Source organism: Echinops telfairi, unplaced genomic scaffold, assembly GCF_000313985.2.
Source record: "Echinops telfairi isolate 266 unplaced genomic scaffold, ASM31398v2 ScPeMD7_5;HRSCAF=22, whole genome shotgun sequence".
Lineage (NCBI taxonomy): Eukaryota > Metazoa > Chordata > Mammalia > Afrosoricida > Tenrecidae > Echinops > Echinops telfairi.
The window spans coordinates 7082627-7104830 of NW_022103901.1; the positions used below are offsets into that span (position 1 = coordinate 7082627).

The 22204-nt window shown below is 52.3% G+C and overlaps 1 protein-coding gene across 1 annotated transcript in view; it reads right to left on the reverse strand.

Annotated features, from left to right (window-relative positions):
- Positions 1 to 22204, reverse strand: part of AUTS2 (activator of transcription and developmental regulator AUTS2) — a gene marked incomplete at its 5' end in the record, with an annotated part of 1172671 nt that overhangs the window by 18572 nt on the left and 1131895 nt on the right. The window contains 7 exons of the mRNA XM_045284531.1: positions 1196 to 1298; positions 3436 to 3507; positions 6595 to 6690; positions 10349 to 10393; positions 12267 to 12487; positions 13515 to 13768; positions 14141 to 14615. Of these exons, the coding sequence (XP_045140466.1) occupies positions 1196 to 1298; positions 3436 to 3507; positions 6595 to 6690; positions 10349 to 10393; positions 12267 to 12487; positions 13515 to 13768; positions 14141 to 14615 (1266 nt within the window). The remainder of the gene's footprint in view (positions 1 to 1195; positions 1299 to 3435; positions 3508 to 6594; positions 6691 to 10348; positions 10394 to 12266; positions 12488 to 13514; positions 13769 to 14140; positions 14616 to 22204) is intronic.

Here is a 22204-nt window from a genome sequence, read left to right on the forward strand (position 1 = left end):
CCCAACCAGGACCAGAGATACCACCCCCTCCCTTAACACCGTGTGCAAGCATTCTCAAGCTTGCAAGGAGACAAAGAGACACACCGCACGCCAATCCCCACCAGGGACCGACTGTCCACCACTTGCTCCAGGAAGAGCAAAGCAAGGAAAGAACCCATTCCCTGCCCGTCTCCCCGCCCCCCAATTTCAGGTCTCTACAGAGATCAATCTCCCTCAAAGGACAGCTCCCTCCGACGATCCCATGTCTTGCTCTGTGCTGTGTGTTCCGTCTAATCTCGGAGCGGCCAGGGACCTGATCTCTTCCCTCCATTCCCACGCCTGCTCATTAACTGACCCGGAGCACACTGCCCGGCTTGGTCACTACATGGTGGAGGGGAGGACACACTATGCTGTCTTTACGGCGGCAAAGGACAGGCACTGCAATCTCTATGTTCCAGGAGCCGTTTCTGAAACAGACGCTTTGATTCAAGACCGGGACCTTGTCCCGTCATGAAACGATGAGTTGTTTTGAAATCACCCGTGATCTATGGTCTTTCCCCCAAGGAATGACAACACCTTCCCTGTTTTTGCCCCTGGCCAAATCCAACTCTCTGGGAGAGCCCTCAGAAATGGCTGACCTACACCCAGACTTCTAGCCCTCCTCCGTCACCCACTCCACAGCCAGTGTGTTTGTCTACAGCGCTTTCCAGCCAGCCAACGCCTCTTGCTGAAACCAATGCTCACAGGTTCCCATTTCTGGACTAGAGACATCAGTGCAGTGCCTGGGCCAAGCCCGAAATCTCTTGTCAGAATCAGGGGACCAACGTTCATGGTGAAGACGGGCCCTTCAAAAAGTCCATGGGGTCAATGCCATTATCTCTCCATTCTATTTTCCCATGAACTTTCGGGGGGCCCTTGCAGACCCAGCACAATGGGGGGTGAGGCAGGGTAAGATATAGGCTCCAAGGGAGTAAAGAAGTGGGACACCCTAAATCCAGCCTGCGGATCCAGTCTTGCCCTGCAGTTCCAAACAGCCAGCAACGGATCCTTTGACTCCACTGAATTTCCTCTGGCTCTGCCCCTTCTCCCACACCGGAGGCCATGGCCTTCTGAGACAAGTCTCCGTCCACCACCAGAAGAGACCCAACTCCTGCCGCTCCTGTTCTTGCCGCCACCGCTGCCACCATTCGGAGAACCTGACTTCCCTAGCGGCGACGGCAGGTTGCATCTTGAGCCCGCCGGGAGTCAGAGAAAGGTTGCGAAAACAGTTCCGAAAGAAGCGTTCTTACCCTTAACATAGGTCTGAAAGGATCTGTCAACTGTGAAGAGAAAATGACAACTCGGTTACACGCCTGTCACTCAAACAATTGCTCTAATTAACAAATTTGTAGTGCTTCATTAGGAGGGGAAATTAAAATGTTAGAATTTTACTTTTAAATGAAGCCCTTTTAGAGAATAATTAACCCATTTTCACACTATCAAAAGTGCCACTCGGGCCCCCCCATCCCCACCCCCACCCCCGAGCTCGGGTGCTTTCTATCCTGAGAAGTCCCAGAACAAGTCCAATCAGCAGCAGTCTGTCCCCGGCTATGTGACTCACTCGCCTGCACACAACGAGGCAGCTCACGGGCAATCCTGCTACCCCCACCCCCCCGCGGGGGCCCAGGGAGAAAGGCTTTAGATCAGAGCCTTTTCAGACTGGCTACTCGTAGGTATCTGGGGAGGGCTGCCCTTTCAAATACGACAGGTCCCAAAGCCGAAGGGGCCCAGGTGGTCGAGTGGGTCCCACCGTAAGGTCAGCAGTTCGAAACCACCAGCCACTCTGGAGGAGAGATTTATAGCTCTGGAAACCCACAGGGGCACTTGTGCCCTGTCCTAGGATTGATACGATTTGTGAATTTTCTCAACGGCAGTGTGTTCATGGGACCAGAGGAAGGGTCTGGACGAGATGGACACAGCAGCTGCCAACAATGGGCTCAAACGTAAGAGCCATTGTGAGCATGGTGGAGGCCCGAGCGGTAGTCCTTTCTATTGTGCATACAAGGTCCCTATGGGCTGGAATGGATTCGCTGGCACAGAACAACAAGCAGGTCTATCTTTACCAATTCCCTTAACTTGAGGACTACTTATTTCTACTAGGGACTAGACATTTTTAAAAGATGTTCCCCAGACCTCGTAGTGAAAACAATTTATGTGGATGAATCAATTAGGCACTTTTATTTTACTCTGGGCATCCATTTCTGCCCTTAGCAGGGGAAAAAACCACAATCTTATGCAAGGCAATTCGTCTAAGCTCAACTTCACCTATATTATCGAATCACCAAAATCCAGACTCACGGCTACCAAGTCGATGCCGGCTCAGTGACCCTACAGGACGGCCGCTGTGGGTTTCTGGAGCCGTCCTGTATGGGAGTAGAAAGCCAAGTCTTTCTCACACAGAGGAGTGGGTGGTCTCTAACTGCTGAGCAGTCTCTAACTGCTGAGCGTCTGCCTAGCAGTCCAGCTCACAAATGTACTAGCACTCTCAGGCCTTCTTGGAGGTTGGTGGAAGAATCGCTGTGAAGAAACAGTAGCACCGACCCCAACAGACAGATCCTTCCCCCAAATGAAAGAGGAGGGCCACTGTTTGGTCTCACTTCCAAGAGAGCAGGAAACAGAGAAAAACCAAGTCTGGCTCGTGGTTACCAGGGTGACCACTAAGCAGTGCCCTGGGGGGCACTGAGTTGATGTTCCTGGCGGTGGGATGTTGTGGGAAAAGATAGCAAGGGGGTTGCGTGACACCGGGTGTCATCAGTGTCAGGGGACTGTACGTGTAGGAACTGTTGAGTTGGTGTATGTCTTTGTTGTTGCTTCCCCTAAAGGAACCCTGGAGGCATCGTGGCTCCCAGTTGGGCTGTCCACTGCAAGGCCAGCAGTTCGAAACCCCCAGCCACTCCTTGAGAGAAGACGGGGTGGTTTCTAGCCTGTCCTGTAGGGCTGCTGTGAGCCGGCATCGGCTCAACGAGGCAGTGAGTTGGGCTCGGTTGAGCTTTCAGTACAAGTGAAAAAGTTAAGGTTGGGGCAGAGGGGTGGCAGGATAGCTCTGTGTTGTTATTTCTTGACACACACCCCCGAGCCCACCACAAACTTTGAAGGGGTGAATCCTGATTTCCAGAAAGAAAAAGTGCTTTGTGCTGTTCTGATCAAAACATTTGCCAGCCAGTGCTTTTTTTGTGGGGGGCACGTGAGGTGAGGGCAGACAAGACCTGGCACAAGCCCGGGGAGCGCAGCTCCTGGGCCCAGGGCCTCAGCAGACTTTCCCGCTAGGAGGTTTCTTTCGCTGGGAGGCAGAGCGCGCACCAGAGGCTTGGTTTGCAAGGAGGAGCAGCGAGGCAACATCTCCCTCGGCTCCTGGGTGTCGACCAGCACGCCCAGGCAGTCCCCGGGACCAGGCTCGACTTTTGACTCTGCACGTACCCGAGGGTCCTTCTGCAGGAGCGTGTGCGGGACCGTCCCGGGGCGAGCGGCAACATCGATCGGGTTGGATGTCTGCAAATGAATGAGGTCACAGTTTAGGGAGCCCAGAACACGTGCATACAAGCAAGATAGTTATGCTGAACGACAGGCGCCAAACCTGGGCCTCTGGTTGGTGTCGTTCAGACTCATTGTTCTCCGTGGCCACACTTGCTCTTTATGAAGGATTTACGGATCTACTGCCCATGCTCTCTAGCCACACTTGACCGGGAAAAGCGCTCTCTAGCAAGGGCATCTAACAGTGAGATTGATGCCACCGCATTCCCACTGGCCCCCCCAAAGAGAAGGACCACCAAGAGAAGTAACCGATGCACACACTGACCATGAAATGCTGCTGCTCTTTCCAACTTTTGTGATAGGGTTTACAGTAATTTCTTTCTCTTTCTTTTCTTTTGCTTTATCATCAAACATTCTAAGAAATGCTTAAGTGAACATCATTATAATTTGTAATATCAGGTGCCTCTCATCAGAAAAACGGGAAAGTATTTTGCAGACAATAAGCTCACATTCTAAGTTTTAACTGGCAGACAATCACAAGGAATTACACTCAGTAATTACTCATTAGCGGTGGTGGAAATGGGACAAGAGAACCTAATTTAGGGACCACGCAGATCTACTATTAAATGATTTCAAGCAATTCTGCTTCATCTTGAGTAAATTGTTCCTATTCCCAGTGCCGTTCTTAAATATCACTAATAATATTAACCTGATCTGTAAGCTTCTGTCCTTAGAGTTTGGTGGCAGGAAGAACGGGGGCAGGCAGGGAGGGGCGGGGGAGAAAAACCATGCCAACTTCAGGCACACCATCATAGTCATTTGGAGAGGAAGGGGAAATTCAGAAAACCACACCAAGCATTTTATTTATAAATCACCGCTTCAAAAGCCCCCGGCCCACCACCAGGAAGTGAACTCTCTTGGAACAAGAGCTCAAGTTTAGGCCCTAAACTTGCCTACAAAGAAGAAAAAAAAGAAAAAGAAAAAAAGGGGGGGTTACAAAAAAATAAAGAAAAGCAATCAGCTGCAGTACAACTAACAATTAAGCCTGAGTTGTTAACAGCCTGATTTGCATACATATGAAGAACTCCACTAATGAACTGCAATCTACATATTCAATCAGGAAGATGGCCTAGACAGGCCTATTTCGACACCAGGAGAGACACTTTCTTGCCCAGATGTAGTTTGCTGTGTGATTGGGTAATTGTGAGTGAGGGAAATGGTCTAATTTATTAAATGACCTCACGGTCTGTTTGGGGAGGCACAAGAGGTGCGGGGCGACCTAGAAGGGACAGAGGGGGTGGGGCGGGGTGGTCTGTGGGAGAAGTGAGGAGTGAGCTAGGGGAATGGAGTTTCAAAATCATTTTATCCCAAGACAGGAGGTGGTTCAAAAAAACCAAACAAAAGGAAAAAACCCTGTGCGTAGAAAACGTGCACAGACCGTCTGGGGCCTTCTGGATGTCTCTCCACGCAGGTCAGTCTGATCGCTGAGGCACGCTATCTCACACCCCTCGGCCTGGTAGGGTTTTCGTTGTTGTTGTGTTTTAGAGCCCTTTCCCACTTCCAGTTTCAGGGCAACTGGTCTTTGGAAATGCTAGTGCTTCTTAGGAGATTCTGCCCCAATCTGGTTATTCTGCCTGAAAATGAGAGGTGAGGACCCAGCCCCCCAAACCCCTAAACGAAATCACACATGATCTAGTTTCCTACTTCAACGTAAAATAAAATAAGGTGGCTGTTGATGCCAGCACCATTCTGGATGGTCTTCACTCAGGTGACCCGAGGCACACCATCATGGGACCCTGGCGTTTTCAGGACGTGGATTGCCAAATCTGCCTTCCCAGTCAGTGCTGGCCTGCAAGCTCCCCTGAAATCCCTCGGGCAACCTGGCAACATGCAAGCCTTGCCTGACAGATGGTTGCTGCGGGGGGTGGGGGGTAGACTTCGGTGGCTGTGCATAGACACATTTGTTGGCTGAGAACTGAACGGAGCTTCCCACGTGGAAAGGGAGAATTCTACCACTGAATTCCCTCTGCCCTCCTGCCACTAAAGCTATGGTACCTACCTGAGAAGCACATCCTCCTTTTTGGGTATGAAGGCAGACTGGGAACTCTGCTAGGGTGGAAGTCACCCAGAGGTCAAGGTTCTGAGAAGGACACGACACTGACCCACAGAAATGACCGCAGCCCCTCACAGGCACAGCTTGAGCCCCGGCCGAGCAAGGAGTGAACCAAGCTGCTAGCAGCCGAGGGACGGAGCGCCAGCTTTGGCAAGTGTGACTGTGGAAGCGGGTGGAAGGGCTAAGTGAGAGCAGAAGCAGACATCTGCAGGGAAGGTAGGAGGCTGCCCTCCTCTTGAAGCCCAACCTGCCTGCTGAGGACGCCAATGAGGCTCTCCCCGACACAGTTACAAGGCAGAGTGGGTTTCATGGTAGGTTGCTAATCCCATGGTCACAAGTTTGAAACCACTAGCCTCTCCTTGGGAGAAAGATGAGGCTGTCTGTTCCCCTAAAGAGTTACAGTCTTAGAAACTCACAGGGATGGTTCTACCCTGTCCTATGAGTTGGAATTGACCCGGTGACAGTGAGTGAGGTTTCTGAGTTTCTGAGTCTGGGGGATGTTGTTGTTCTTCTTTCTCTTACATTTAACAAAGACTCCGTTTTGAGCTTGGGCAAATAACACATGCGGGGGATTCGATACGTTTTGGGCAGGGGAGGGATCCACTGTCTTTGGATCGCATTTTCCCACCAACTTTTTGAGCCATCTTCAGATACCTTAAGGTCCTAAAATTCCAGAATGGAAACTTAAATCCACAGAACTTGTGGGAGGGGGCGGGTGGAAGCACGCATTTTGAACATTTTTAATCAGCACAGAGCCCTTGTTGAGCTGCTCCATCGAGAGGACCCACACTGAGGATTCAGTGGCGGCTGAGATTCTCAGTGACCCGGAAAAGAAGGATGCTTTCTCCCTCTGATCCTCTCTCAGCTGTCCACCAGGGGATCAGAAGCCTTGGGTGCTGAGCCAAGGAGAGGATGCAGCCCCTCCCCTTACGCTCCTAGCCGGGGAGCTGACACTGAGCATGCTGTCTGCTTCCTCTGGTCTGGGCTCTTACCTTCGGTTGGAATGCTCCTTGCAGTGACCCAAAGGGCCCAGTGGGTGGGATCATGGGTGGGATGCCCGAGACTGCAGGAGGGTAGGAGTGGAAGAGCTGTGGCCAGAGACGGAGAGGGAAAACAACAGTTTAGTAGGAGGCAGGGGGTCATTTTCGAATCCCTTCCCGAGTAGAAAGATCCACATTCGCAAGCCAAGTAATCTCGGTGACGTGCGATTAGTCACAAGGAGCTGGGGTGAAGTGATCACACAGATGCGTCGGGAATGTTTAACTGAAAAAGTTAAAAGTAGTTCAGAATCAATCAGCCAACAAATGACGTCCCAGATGAGGCCATCAAGGGGGATGAGAGCCTTTCTAATTATTAATTGTTAAATTGGATAGAAGGGCCTAAATGCTTTGAGATTTTAATGCAGATCCTTAACAGGAGGAATGCTGAGCCAAGGAAGATGCCCAGAAAATTACAAGTTAATTAGAAAAAAAGAGAGAAGGAAAAAAAAAAAGCACAAAATTTTAAAAAAAGCAAGTCTTTATGAGTTCCAGCACTTTAGACCATTAAAACTTAATTAGTACCTTTAGGTTTTGTTTTTTAATAGTTTGTGGAGGAAATGAGAAGATATTCACAATCCTTGCTTCATTAAGTTATTCGAGAGGTGGCAGTTACAGAGGAAAACAGAATCCTTGCCACAAATGGTGACAGATATCTTGAGACAGGGTGACGCGAGAGACTGAATATATTTCCTGTGGGGAGACCCATCTCCACCCCCACCTCCCCTTCAGTTGAGGGGCCCCAGTGGTGTCGTAGGTGCACAGTGGGCTGCTAACGGTAAAAGCTGAGCACTTTGAAATCACCAGCTGCTCCGTGGAAGAAAGACGAGGCTCTCTACTCCCGTGAAGAGTCACAGCCAGCCTCAGACACCCACAGGGGCAGTTCTAGCGTGTCGTGTAGGGTCGCTGTGTGCCAGGATTACTCTACTGCAGCAAGATAGCAGGGTGCTGTCTTGTGGCCAGTTATGCTGGCCGCTTCCCAGAGTCTGGGGTCCCCAAAGCATTTCCTCGTTGGCCGGTGAGGACAAGCAGGGCCCTGTGGTCCGTTCTGAATGGCACCTGTAGTTTACACACAGGTTCTGGGAGACTGCTCTGGCCAGGTCCCTTGGCAGGTCGGCCTGACCGTTCAGTGGCAGGGAAGCAGGATTCCGAAGGTGAGGAGATGTAAATTCCTAGCATCGGGAGCTAACCGAAGGCACAGCGGAGGGAAGAAATCAAACACAGCCGCGCCGGAGGCCATGAGAACACGGCCTGCCCTCTTTCTAGAAACCCAAGTCTTTCAGTCATTCTCTTGCTCGGGGCTACACGGACTCGGAGCAGAACACCTTCTGGATAGTTCTGCGGCGCCCTACTCGATCTTTAGATGTGAGGGCAGTGTCAGAAACACCACCAGATGGCAGCTTTTCTTAATTCTGTCATTTCTACACCTTCTAGGCCCCGGTGGAAATCGCGAAGTGTTCTGCCACCCTGTTTTCAGAGCACGCACGATCCCCCTGCACCTCCTCCCAGCGGTCTATATTCCTCTTTTGCTCCCTTCAACGATGCAGGGAGGTTTTCCAGACTAATTGATATTGAACTAAACCCACTTACACAGTGATTGCAAGCCAAGTGCCCTCATTTAAAACTACTTTTAAGTCTAAAATGGTGTTTTAGATACTTGAGCATTGCATCTTAATTCCCCTTATCATGTCCTAATCCTCGATGCAGGGGGGCCTCAGCTCTTGTGCTGTCACTCATCCTATGAGAGATCTCCGCCAGGGCACACCTACGAAGCAGAGCGATTAAGCACACACCACGCCAGGCGCAAATCTCTACTACTCTGCGTCCAGGGTGAGAATTTCCCTTTGGTGTTTTCATGGGCCACAAAATAAAATAAAATAAAATAATGTTCCTATTGCTTCCCTTTGGCCTTGATCTTCTATGGACCTCTGAGAATATGGTAGGCTGCTATCTCCGTTGACGGAAGACCTGAATTGAACCCAAGATTGCAACTTTGAGTCCTCCAGGCTTAAACCTGTATCTTTCTGGCAAAGGTGCAGGCTGCCTGCTCCTGGCAAGTCTCTGGGAACCACCTGTTGGGCATAATAGGCTTATTCATCAGAATGATGTTGGGAGCAGATCTTGAGCCATAGGGCGGTGAGCCGGATAGCAAAGGTGGCAAAAGCATCATGGGACAGACCCAAAGAGGAGAAACCCCGGAGTTCCCTCCATCCTGGCTGTCTGTGGACGACATGCTTTCCTCTCGCAGTGATCAGGGGCCCTGGTGGAGCACAGGGTTATGAGCTGGGCTGCTGACCATAAGGTCAGTGGTTCCACCAGCCGAGGGTGAGGGAGGAGACTTTCCACTCCTGCCAAGATGGACAGCCTCGGAAGGCCAAAGGGGCACTTCTACTCTGCCCTCCAGGGTCACTGTGATTCAGAAAGGATCGCCTGGCTGTGCAGAGTACTGGCACGAGGGGCACCAAGCAAGTTGACTTTTCTAACTCGGATGTGCGGACGTCTTCCTGATGCTAACTCCCAATGGCTTCTCAGTCAATGATCTGCTCCTGGACTCCTGGGTCTGTTTGAGTCTTCCCTTCTCAGGGACGGTCAGGACGAAGCGAGTTTCTAACGACCTGGCTCAAAGGGCAGCTGACTTCACAGGCCTTGTTGTTGATCTCCTAAGTAGCATGTTGATGACCATAAGGCGACCTAAACCTCCACACCAGACCCGGCTCGAGGGTGCCGAGCCCTATGCCGAGTCGAAATGATTACAAGCAATGATCCTTCTCCCCCTTCCCCATTTGATTGGGAAAAAAAAGAATGAAAATAAGTAAATAAATAGAAATAAACCACCGAGCAAAGAAACTTGCAAACCTGGGGTAAAAAGGATGCAGTATTCATCCCGTCATCAAAACACCACCGGTTGGACGGCTCTAAGACTCTGTATAAAAGCAGCTCCCCGCTGTAAGTCACAGAACATCCAGGAATGCAGCAACTTAAATTCCAAAAAGTTACTCTTCAATTTGCATAAAGAAGAGGCAAAATAAGTTGTGTGTGTTTTTATGTTGTAGGAACAGAACCTCCTCCCTTTAAAAAAAAGGGCGGGGAGGGAAGACATGAGTTTAATGAGAAAAATTGCATTCCTTGAATTCTTCAGACTTTTATAAATGGAAGGCTATTATTTTTCTGTTCAGTTGTTAACAAAGGTCAGGAGATCGGGCCCTGGACTCAGGCCCCTAGGAAGAGGGTTCGCATTCAGTCTAGACAAGCTGGAAATTTGCATTTGGGGAGTAAGTAGGAGTCTGAGAGACCAGGGACTTTCTACTGGGACGCAGTCACGGAATGCAAACGCTAGGATTGCTGAGTGCCATGCTGTGACTTCCAGCTCTCCTGGAAAGCAAACAAACAGAAGAAACGGGGGTGCTGACACCCCAGGGCCAGGCCAGCCCTGCTGACGAGTCTGGGGAGGGCTTCTCTGATCTTTTGACTTAGGAGATAATACTGCACCCTCAACCCCACAGCAAAATGCCACACGAGCCACATTCAGAGATGAGGATGGTGGGGGTGGGGGGGATGTACATGATTCTTGCAAACACGAGAAAGGAAGGCTGCTTAGTTACATACGGCTGTGTGACGAGCACCCAAATAAACGAGAGAACTAAATAAAAATTAAAAAAAATAACGAGGCAGCAGGGACAGTCAATAGTAGCATGGAAGCTCAACTCACGCTGTGCCGGTAGAAGGGGTCAACTTTGGTAGGATATTTGTCAAACTGTAAAGGGACCAAAGCAAAAACTAGTTACTTCCAGAGCCTGCCGGATTCAGCTCATTGCTTCAACAGAGGCCACCCACCCTCAGGAAGCTCGCCCCTCTGTCACGTGGCTGTCACCAAGGCTGACATGCGAGGACGGCTCATCAGCCACTCGGACAGGAGAACGAGCCTCCTGGAGAAAACCAGTAGAAAACCTGCCAGGCACACATTGAAGTCCCGGCCATACTCTTAGGCCTTCCTCCCCGTCCTGTATGTTGGGACTGATTGAGACGCCAAACGGAGGGGTCCTGGTGGCCCAGCAGGTGAAGTGTCGGGGTGCTCCAAGGGAAGAAAAAGGCGTCTGTCTGCTCCTGCCAAGGTTTACATCCTCAGAGAACACCAGGGAGCAACTCCTTCCAGTCCTGAGGGGTCGCTGTGAGTCGGAACTGAGCGGGCAGCTGTGGTTGTGGCTTGGGCATCTATGTGCCAAACGTCTAAGGTTGGATCAAAGAGGCGACTGACTCAGAGAAGCCAGGGAGATGTGGGGATTTCGCCTGATGTTGTAGCCACAGACACATTGGACCTTCGTCTGACCTGCAAAATTTATCATCTACCTGGACACAGAGCCCTCTGGCAGACCTTAGGACCTGCCTTCCTCAGGGCTGCTTCCTCAGGGAGAATGACTCCTCAGGGCGGGGTTGGGGCAAGCCTAAAGTGCACGCGCTCCGACTGTGGGAGGCCACTGTGCAGCCAGTGGCTAGTACTTGGGAGCGGCACATGCTCTTTCCCCCACAGACGGGGCCCTCCCGAAAAAGGCCAAGGACCAAGTAGAGCATCCAGACAGTAAGGGGTAGAATCTGTCCCCCAGGAGAGTGTCCTTTGCCCCCCAACAAGGGGGTTGAAGCCAAGTTCAATCGAAGAAAGGCCTGTGAGCATCCGGAAAGAAGCCAGATTTGGTCTCACAAAACCTACATGAATTGTCTTTGAGATCAGCCACTTCCTAAAAAGACTTTAAAAATCGAGCAGACCAACCACTGATGCTCCCTGATAAGAGATAGGGCTCTCTATCAGAAGAGATAGCATTTGAAAACACCGTTATTCATTATAGTTCCCAATTATAGAAAAGGAAGAAAGAAAGAAAAAGTCCCAGGTGGCACCCACGGTCCATGTTACCTCCAAATTTAGAGAAAGGGTGTAGGTAGGTCCACAGGTAGGGTGGAGCTACCTGTTGGTCTCTGGGGTGTGATCAAGCCAGACCCCTTACTGACACAGAGCAGATCACTGTACTGGGTAAGTGTTTTATAAAAGACGAGAAACCCATCTCCCCAAAGTAGGTTTAAGGGAACCCCTGAACAAGTAGGTGGTTAACACATTATCCAAGGCTCCTGATAGGTCTCTTCCTCTTTCTCCCCCATCTCATCTTCCTGACTCCCCATCTTCCAGGCATTTCTTTGGTAGCATTTGGTATTAAGGCCCAGAGAGAGAGAGAGAGAGACAGAAACACACACACACACACACACACACACACACACACACACACACACGGTGGCAATCCTTCAACATGTTCAAGCCAACAAAATCTGCCTCCAGGAAGTTACAGACCAAGGCTGGCTGGGGTAGTCTTGAAGGCCCCCCGGCTGTGGGAGATGGAACTGTCTAGAAAGGGCCTACTTTGTGCCAGGTGGAGGAGTTGTCCAGAAGGTGGCTCTTCACCTGGTCAACCAGGAGATCGCTCCCCCTTCCCCACCTTCAGTGTCTCTCACACCCCCTCTGCCCTCCTGTAGGTCCTGCCAGGCCTCCCCGCCCACACCCCACACCCTGCAGCCGCCCCTGCCCCCGGGCGGCAGGGAAAGTGTGCTCAGTGGATCCTCACATTTCTGCCTGGGGTACGCACCATGGGAGGTGCTGGCGTCGGCATGATGGCGGCGGGCGGGATGGCGTGGGGGAACGGCGTGAAGGTGTGCTGGTGGGTGTGCTGGTGGGTGTGCTGGTGCTGGTGTTGGTGCTGGTGGAACTCGGTCCGCAGGTAGGGCGGAGGGCCCAGCGAGGCCCCCCGGTCAGCACTCTGAGAGGCCAGAAAGCGGGTGTTCAGTTCTTGTCGCAAGATGTCTTGCTCTGGAAAACAGGGAACCAGCAGAAGGGTGATGTCCCTGTTCTCGCAGAGAAGGGGCGCCTCCTTCAGAACAAGGCGTCCGAGGGCCCTTCCTGTGGAGATAGATGGCAGGACCAACGGAGCCGAGACCGGACGGGGCAGGCGCTGAGGGAGACGGTTGTCATCTGACTGTCCCGCTGCCCCCTCCCTGTCAGAGGTGACAGAGCCCAGGCCATGTGTGCCTCTGTTCCGGTGGCCGAGTGACCATGGGTTCAAGATGTCACCCACCCGTGTCCCCGTTCTTCATCCCTGAGATGGGGGGCAGGGGCACCTGGGCCTCAGGGGGCTGCCTGCTGCCCCGAGGGGACCAGAGCTGTGAGGTGCTGAGAACAACGGCCACTTTACTCAGTGTCAGCTCTGTGGGGCCGGCCGCCCCCCGCCCCACCTCCGTCAGGGTCACCGCTGTCCCGCAGCCCTGTGAGTGATGGGCCGTGGTGTCACTGGGCTCAGATCACGGTGTGCTTCACACACGGGAGGAGAGGAGGCCCAGCCCTCTACGACCAGGTCTGCCTCTGAGCTTCTGGGGGACACAAACAGGCTTCAGAAAATGGGTGCACAAGTGGGATGGGGAGAACGGGATTTTCTCAAGAGCTCTTGAGGTTCCTAATTGGGGCGTTTTCTTTGACCGAGAAGTGGGCCTCTAAAGCACAGTTCATTGACATGGCCTGCTGAAACTTCATTCGCTGGAACCGGAGGGAGGGGCCAGGTGCTAGGGCATGCAGAGTGTGCACACCCAGAGGGTTAGCTTAGCTGGACACACCTTCTTACTTCACACAAGCCCGTTCTGTCTGGGCGGGGTCTGACTCAGCAGGGCAGCACTGGGCACAGGTCAGCGTGGGGGCTTACAGGTATTTTTCTGAACCTCAGATCAGAGAGGAGCGAAGGAGGTGGAAACTACGGAGAACCTAGCCACCCGGGGAGATCTGGGTTGAACCACCAGCGAGTGTGGCCAGGCGCACGGTGCGGGAGGGCGGGAGGGGGCTGACCTACCTGAGTAAGTGCTCCCGGCTGGATGTCCAGGCACCTGCAGTCCCCCTGATGTCAGCGGTGGTGGTGGAGGCAGAGCCGTGGGAGGGGCAAACATATTGGGGTGATGGGAGTGCGCGGGGGGCTGGAGGGTGGGGGTGAAGCTGTGCAGGGGGCTGTGGTTGGGCAGCGCGAGGGGGAACGGGGAGGCTGAGGGGTGGTGGGAGATGTGAGGAGGGGCGGGCTGAGTCTTTGCGGGGGTGCTGCTTCGGCTGCTGCTGTTGGGATCAAAACACCAGGAAGTGTCAGCCAGTTGTAAAGACTCTTCTCCCCATGGCCCCCAGCCCCCCCATCCCATGCTCTCTCTTGCCCCCCCCCTCAATCTGGCAAGGCCTCCGTGGGATGTACCCGCAGGCTCTACACCTTGCCAGCTTCCCAAGGCTGCAGGACCAAACTGGACTGCGGTGCCTTCTGCTCACCCCCACCCCCCAGGGTGCCCTGAAGATCCTTATTCTTTACAAGGGCTCCACCTCCCCAATGGCCACTCCTCTGTACCCCACTGATGGGTCGTCTGAGCCTCTCTGTGTTCTCATCTACCAGGACACCCCCTCTGGGCAGGGCAGGGCAGTGGCTGCGGGCAGGAGGCTCACCTTAAACTGTTGAGGCTTAAGCTGCTGCTGTTATAGGCAGACAGAGGCTGGGACAGGCTCTGAGTGGAGGGGTGTGCCTGCACAGGCGGGGGGTTCTGATGGAGCAGCTGGCCGGGGGTCTGGGGCCGGGGGTGCCTCTGGGCCTGAGGTGGAGGCGCGGGCTGCAGCTGGGCCTCTGGGGGGGCCTGCGGCGGCTGCGAGCTTGGAGGTGGGGGCTGAGCAGGGGCCTCGGGGCGCGGCACTAGGTTGGGGCGCGGCGACGGCGCCCGGGGCTGGGGTTCGGCAGACGGCTCCGCGGGGAGCGGATGAGGAACCTGGGGACAGGGGCCTTTCAGCACTGCCGGCTCGAAGACGGACTCTTTGCCGCCGTCCTGACTCTTCTCCTGGCTTCGCTCTAGGCCCGAGATCTTGGGGACAATGGGCCCGGCATCCTGGCCATTGTGTCCGGGGAGCGTGCCAACACCGAGCTCAGGATCTGCCACGAGAGAGAGCAGAGAGAACACACAGGCCGTGAGGACACGGGACCATCGGGATACCCCACACATGCACGCCCACCGACTGGGCCCCTCCCCTGGCGGCAGAGGGGCCTTGGACCCCAAGCTGCAGCACTCGCCCACTCCCTGCCATCAAGACCATGCTGACTCCCAGTGACCCTCTAGGACAGGGTAGAACTGCCTCCTGGGGGTTTCCAAGACTGTCACTCTTGGCAGGAGTAGAAAGCCTCGTCTTTCTCCCAAGAAGCAGCACGGTGGTTTTGAACTGCTGACACTTTGGATGCCAGCCCAGTGCATAACCACGATGCCACCAGGGCTCCGTAAGCTGCCACACTACACAGGGCTCAAAGCCAAGGCCATCCGAGAAGCTGCCCAGGCCGGGCCAGCCTGCCCAGGACGGCTTTCTTCACCCTGACTCTTTCTTATGGAGCAGAATAAAAACCCCCAAAGCAGAGGGGTTCACCACTGCCTTTGCAAACAAATATACACGTTCTTAACACACAAGGAAGCTGCTACAATATAACGAAGACCACGTTGCTTCTTGGCCCTTCACGCCCCAACCTCAGTCCCGCTTCCAGGCTGACACCTGAGACACACTTGACATTTGCAGAGAACCGTTTTGTGCCCGTTTTGTGGGGCACGTGCAAACTTCCAGGCCAGAGTCAAGCATATCCAGCGTTCCCCACAACCCCGAGACCAGAGGTGCCAAGGATGCCCATCGCCTTTACCAAGTGTGCGGGCTGTACCATTAGGCCAATCCTCCATTACCTTTTCCTTCCGTTTGTAGTTTGCAAAGCAATGTCTTGGCAATAAATATAGACTATCTCCTCACTGCCACAGAGCCTGTAGGACAGGGTGGAACGGCCCCTATGGCTCTCCAAGACTGTAACTGTTTACGGAAGTAGAAAGCTCTGTCTTTCTCCAGAGGAGTGGTTGGAAGTTTTGAACTGCAGACCTTGTGGATCACAGCCCAAGTGTAAGCACTATGTCAAGAAATAGCCTTCTTCAAACACGAGAAAGATGAGGCTTTCTGGTCAGAAATGACTTAAGAAGAGAAAGCAAAGGAGCCCTGGTGATACAGTGGGTGATGCATTGGGCTGCTAACTTCAAAGTCAGCAGTTCTAAACCACCCGTCACTCCTCAGGAGAGAGACAGGGCTTTCTACTCCCATAAGGACTTACAGTCTCAAGAACCTACAGGGGCAGTTCTGTCTGGTCCTATAAGGTTGCTATGGGCCAGCATCCACTTGATGGCAGTGAGTTTGGTTGGGTTTAGAACACAGAACAGCCCAGAAATTCTACCCGCACCAAACACAGCAGAGAGAGGCCATGCCTTTTACCCAGAGAGACGTTCTTCTTGCACACATAGGGCCTCTTCTCCCCACAGAGTCACTGCAGGGTTATCATGCTTGAGGGTTTGGCAAAAACCACGCAGGCTTAGCCTTCTGTGCTGCCCTGCCTGCTCTGCGTGGGGGAAGGGTGGTGGTGAAGAAAAAAATAAATATCTTCTTAAGTTTAAATTCAAATAGATGCTTCCTCCTCCAAGGAGGGGGCAAAACAACAACAACGTCTAAAAGGTTTCTCCCCTCAAACAGAGGCCAAAGAGGAAGGGCCTTGGAAATCCACAGGTAAGCACTGGATGTACCAGGCTCTGTGTCCTCGCCACCTTGCAAGATGTATGGGGAAGACCGGAACGACCATTGTCACCTGTGACGGATGAGCCCTGGTGGCCCAATGGGTTACGCGTTGGGCCACTAGTCACAAGGTCAGTAGTTCAAAACCACTGGTCACTCCTTGGGAGAAAGAGAAGGTTTTCTGCTCCCGTGAAGTCTCGGAAACCCACTGGGGCAGGTGTACCGTGCCCTACAGGGTTGCTAGAAGTTAGAACCAACTTGCCAGCAGTGGATTCTTGTTGCTTGCTCGGCTGACCCCAAATTTCCTTAAGCAATCAGAAGTGCACCCAGAGAGCTACCAACAGCCAGCCCTTGGGCAGCTGCACTTCAGCTAAACCTGAACGTGATCCCCAACCCATCAGCTTGACAAAGCAGTGACAGCTTTGAAGGCTGTGGAGTGGGGGCACGCGGTATTCCAAGGGCTGAAACGATTTCAGAACTCCCCATTTACACAACTCTCGTGAGGCCCAGATCAGGGACCCTGCCTTTTTGTGGCTCACCGGTCATGCACTTCCCATTTTGTTCAATTATTCAGTAAGAGGTATCTTCCCAGTTAAGCTTGCCCATCTCCACAGGCCATTGACTTACTGGGCTCCCACCCTGGCCAAACACAAATAAACAATGGACAAGAGCAAATGCACAAACAAAACCTAGAAATACTTTTGTACTGCTCTGAATTTCCCACTGGATGGAATGTGCTGAGTTTGAAAGAGGATAAGAATGTATAGATAGATTTGTCTTCTTTGCAAGCTTTTATTTCATTCTACTTGAGGGTTTTTAAAATCTCTCTTCTTCTGGCTATAAAGATAGCACCCCATACTTGCAATAAAGGAAATGCAAATTCAAATTACACTGCATGTGCTACAGCAACACAGAAACACACACACACACACACACACACACACACACACACACACGAGAGGATGAACTTACTACATGGAAATTATACTATATTGAGTTTGACAGAATCATTGTAAACTTTTTAAAAGGCACTTAAAAGTAGATTAGTAGACATCTGTTTCATTTTGATACATGTTCCTTGAGGCTACAGGGAAAACGAGTTCACTTTTGTACGTTGGTCAGCCATGGAGATGGAAGGTGGGTGTGCCCTGGTGGCATAGTGGTTAAGCAGCTGGGCTGCTAACTGCGAGGTCAGCAGTTCAAAATCACTAGGCGCCCCTTGGGAGAAAGGTGAGGCTTTCTACTCTCTGAAGAGTTAAGGGTCTCGGAGACCCACAGGGCAGTTCTAACCTGTCCCATAGTGTTGCCACGAGTCAGCATCAACGTGATGCAGCATTTTGGGGGTGGGGGTGGTGTCATGTGGGAGGTGACACAGTTGGGTACCCTGGAATCAGACAGTAAATGGAACTCTTGATTGTGCGCCTCAGAATTGTCTTTGTTTTCTGGAACAGCCACGACCGTTTGCGTTTGAACTGCATGTCTGGAAGCAATCCAAACGTGGCCATGGCATGGAACATGTGGTACGTCCAGACAAGGGAACATCAAGCAACTGTAAAAACTGAATGAAGGACTCTGGATATTTATACACCGTGTGACCTGTGTGGTCTTTCTGCAGAGAACATAAAGTGCACATTTTTGACTTTTGCAGAAAGAAGCTCTGGAAGTACACCAGGCCGTCAGTTGTCACCTGTTTAGGGGCTTAGTGAGGCACAGGAATAGGGTCCACATCCCCACTGGAGGATGGGGAGATATTTCACGGTGTCATAATTTCTGCCAACTGTTAGGCTGGTGGTTCAAACCCACAAGCCTCTTTGGGTAGGAAAGATGAGGCTGTCTGCTCCCATGAAGATTCACAACCCCAGAAATCTTATGTAATGTCTCTATGAGTCATAACCGACTTCATGGCCGTGGGTTTCGCTACATTATTTACCACTGATTGTACTACCTACAAACCTGTTTAGAAGAGAAGAAAAGGTCTAACGTATTAGAGTAAGCTGAGCATGAAAAACAAAAGAAAATATTATCAGTTCACTAATAATAAATTTGAAGGAGTATTTTGAAAACAAACTACTGAAAAGGAAAAAGAGAAACCCCACAACTTAAAAGAAATCTAATCAGTAAATAAATTGAATCTCTTTTCTTCCCGCTGACAAAAGTACCAGGCCGGTATAGTGTTATAGACCATGTCATGTCATCTACTACAACCTCTTTTGTCTTGCATTGAAGACAAACATCACAATCTAACAAAGAAAGAAACACAATGACTATTCACCAGCATACAGTCATCTAGCTAGAAACACCAAGCCACCCATGGAAAGAAAACCCTTACAGTTAATCTGATGGCTCAGTAAGGGGCGAACGCGGGCCAATCAAATACTGCTACCTTTTCCATACATCAGAGATAGCCAACAGGAAGAATAAGAAAAGGCACCTTCCATTTACAACAACAAAAAAATCATATAGTACTTGGGAACGATCCTAACAAGAAAATTACGGGGCCTATCAACTTTCATTTTCGATCTAAACCAAAAAGAAGAGGGAGGCAGAGAGCGCACCAGGCGGAAACAAGTGAGAGTCCTGTGATGGAGAGAATGCGTCACTCTCAGAGGATAAGACCAGGCAGACCTTAGGGAGGGAGCATGAAGACCTGGTGGTTTAGTGGATGAACACTGAGGCTGCTAGCCACAAGATGAGCAGTTCAAAGCCATCAGCCACTCTGCGGGAGAAAGGTGAGATTGTCCGATAACCATAAAGCATTACGGTCTCTGCTTTGTTCTATGCTATAGAATCTATAGGTTCCCTGTGAGTCAGAACTCCACGACAGTGACTTTAGCTCTTGTTTGGGGAGGGAAAGTGACCAGGAACAGGAAGGGGACAGTCTGCTGATGGGGTGTAACAGTCTGCTACTGGGGGTGAAATGATGGGGTGGGGGGGCTATAGGGGAAGAACGCACCATTTGAAGAAAGGGATCAATGTGACTGAACCGTACAGGTAGATGCTGAGATGGCCGGTAGTGTCCATGTCCTTTCAGCATCGAAATAACAAAACAGCACTTCCTGGCTGGGTCCTGTCCTCTGCGGCCCTCCCTTCTCCCGGCCTCCTTTCCAGGGATACTCTGCTGCGGATCCAATTCCAACTCAGGGCCAACCTGTAGGAGAGGGCAAAACTGCCCTGGTGGGTTTCTGAGACCATAACTCTTTACGGGCACAGACAGCCTCCTCTTTGTCCGGAGGAACCGCTGGCGGTTTTGACCTGCTGACCTTGAGGTTCACAGCCTAACAAGTAACCCACCCATGATCATAAAAATGACCGACCCACTCTGAATACAGGGCACCTCCTAAGGCCAGGGCTGTGGGCCTAAGAAGAGGAGCAACAGCACCTGCTCCCTGGACTTCAAGTTCAGTCGAAGAGCAGCCCTCCGCTTTGCTAAAGCGGTTTTCAACCTCTGGGTCACGACTCCTTTGGGGGCTGGATGACCCTTTCACAGGGGTCACCCGATTCATAACAGTAGCAAAATGACAGCGATGAAGTAGCAACGAAGATAATTTTACGGTTTGGGGATGAGGGGGGCACCACCACATGAGGAAGTAAATGGAAGGGTTGCCTCATTAGGAAGGTTGAGAACCACTGCTTTAGACCACCCCCACAAGAGTGCAACCAAGACTTGCCGGCCAGCTCATCATGCAAGATGCTGCGCTTAAAAACAAAACCCCAAACTGAATGGGCAGTGCTGGCGTTGGGCTCTGTCCTCCACAAAGATGTGCCCTCACCGACAGTAATGGGCAAGCTGGTTTGCTGGGGGAACCGGATGGTCCCTTGTGGGTATAACTGAAGGTGAACCCGTTGGGGGTGCCCTAATGTCTCCATGCTGGCACCCTCCTAAGAAGAGACACAGAGATGTGGAGGAAGATGGTGGCGGAGGTTGGAGGGAGGAGGCAAAAGTGGAGAAAGGCCAGGGCCTACCAGCTGACAGTCATTCTGGACTTCTGGTCTCCAGGAGCGTGGGTGGGTGAAGACATGGTCTTGTGTGAAGCCACTGTGACAGCTTAGACATGGACACAGGTGGCCTTCCTAGTGTCTCCTCATTGTACCCGTCGCATACAGACAGACGTAGCGAGGGCAGGAGCCGGCAGAGACCAGCGCAATCTCTCCAAGGCAGCTCTCTTCCTGTGTTCCCAAGGCGAGGCACACGCGTAGTCCACGCTCTCTGCTCCCAGACGGCGTCTAGCTGCAGGTTTGATGCCTCCCTCGCTCTCCTCTGCCCTCCACCTCTAACGCCACCGCCCGGGGGCTTAGTGTCCGCAACTAGAAGGTGCGCTCACCACAGGGCAACCTGACCCTTGGTGCTGCTGGAAGCACATATTCTCTGGCACCCTGGGCCGGCCCTTGCCATTTCACCGCTTCCTACCATAAACCGCTTCTCTTGGATCGGTGCCCTGTCTTTTGTAGGGTGGGCTTCCAACTTACAATACGGCAGGGCTGAGGGGTAGTGGCGCCTGGCTCAATCCCGTCCGTGTTCCAAAGACGAGCATTGCTCCCGAAGGTTGGCCAGATAACTGACCCGAAGTTCAAGCCTCGTTTCATCACCTGAGAACTTTATCAGGGATTGTCTTCTTGGGGACAAAGGTAATGAATACTTTCTCCTGCAGAGCAGCTGGTGGTTCTGAACTGCTGACCTTGCGGCTATCAGCCCAAATGCAAAACCACTAGACCCATCGGGTTAAAGGACTGATTCATTCTCCTCCGGGTCTGGATCTCAGGAGGAGGCGGGTGGCCCCAAGTCACCTTCGTCTTAAGGAGGAAGGGAACGTCTGGTGTTCAGTGGCAATCAACTCTGTCTGTCCTGGAGAGGAAGAAATGTGGACGTGACCAAGTTCTGGCCCCAGGCTTGTTCTGTGCCAGTCTAGCAGCCAAGGAGGTGGGGGTGGCTAAGACCCGAGGGCAAGACATGCAACCTCAGTTCACTGTCGACCAAGTGCACACGGCTATCATAGAGTGGGTCGCCTTGAGGTCATCGCTCAACACCCCCCGGCGTGTTTGTCCAGCGTGTGGGGACATGCCAGGAGCAGCCCGGGCTGTTCTCCCGTGAGAAGTGCAATGCACGCGGGGAACTCTCTCCCACCCTTTGGCAATGCTCTGTCAGCAATCAGACATATGCCTGCCTGCTTTCCCCAAGGACAGATGATAAAACTCCTGCCCAAGTCTGTTCACACAGCCTGCCAAGGCCCCAGGGACCCGGGTGCTGCCAATGCCTTGCAATCTGTCGGGCTAGCTTTGTGGGAGCGCCGGAGATGCCTCTAGAATGAATCCATGAGGGCAGCTTTCTTTTCTCATCTCCTAGGGCCTCCGACAGGTGCTCTGACAGTTTCTCTCCAAGCAAGCGTTGACCTTTCTGGCCAGAAGCTGGCCGCCAGCTCATGCTGTGGTTCCCGTGTGCTCTGAGGCCTGGCCGTTTCTGGAGAGGATGGAGACCAGCAGGAGCGACTGCACCTGAGAGGCTGTGAGGCGGTAAACTCACAGACTCGGTCCCCGTGCACACTCTTTTCTTTCCTGCAGAGCAGTGTTCTCGAGCATTGTAACAAGTCTAAGGAGGGCCCCGTGAATACACCGAGAAAGTGGACGGACGTTAGGCCTCTGCTCAAGTCCTTCTTATAACCGCAAGAACACTTTGTTCTAACAACCTGGCATTCTGGGATGCTCACCCTCCCAACACCATTGCTGAAGCCAAAATGGGTGCATAAGCAAATGTGGTAAGAAAGCTGATGGTGCCTGAGGTAGTTTGTTGTGCCAACCTGGCTGATAAACACATGTGGGGGTAATTGAAGGGCAGAGAGATAAACAAGAGCCTCGCCTTTCTAGTTCTCGGGTCTCTTGCTCTCTGATGGTCGGACCAGGGTGCAGCTGCCTTAGCCAGTTCCCTGCTTCAGCTGGCAAGGA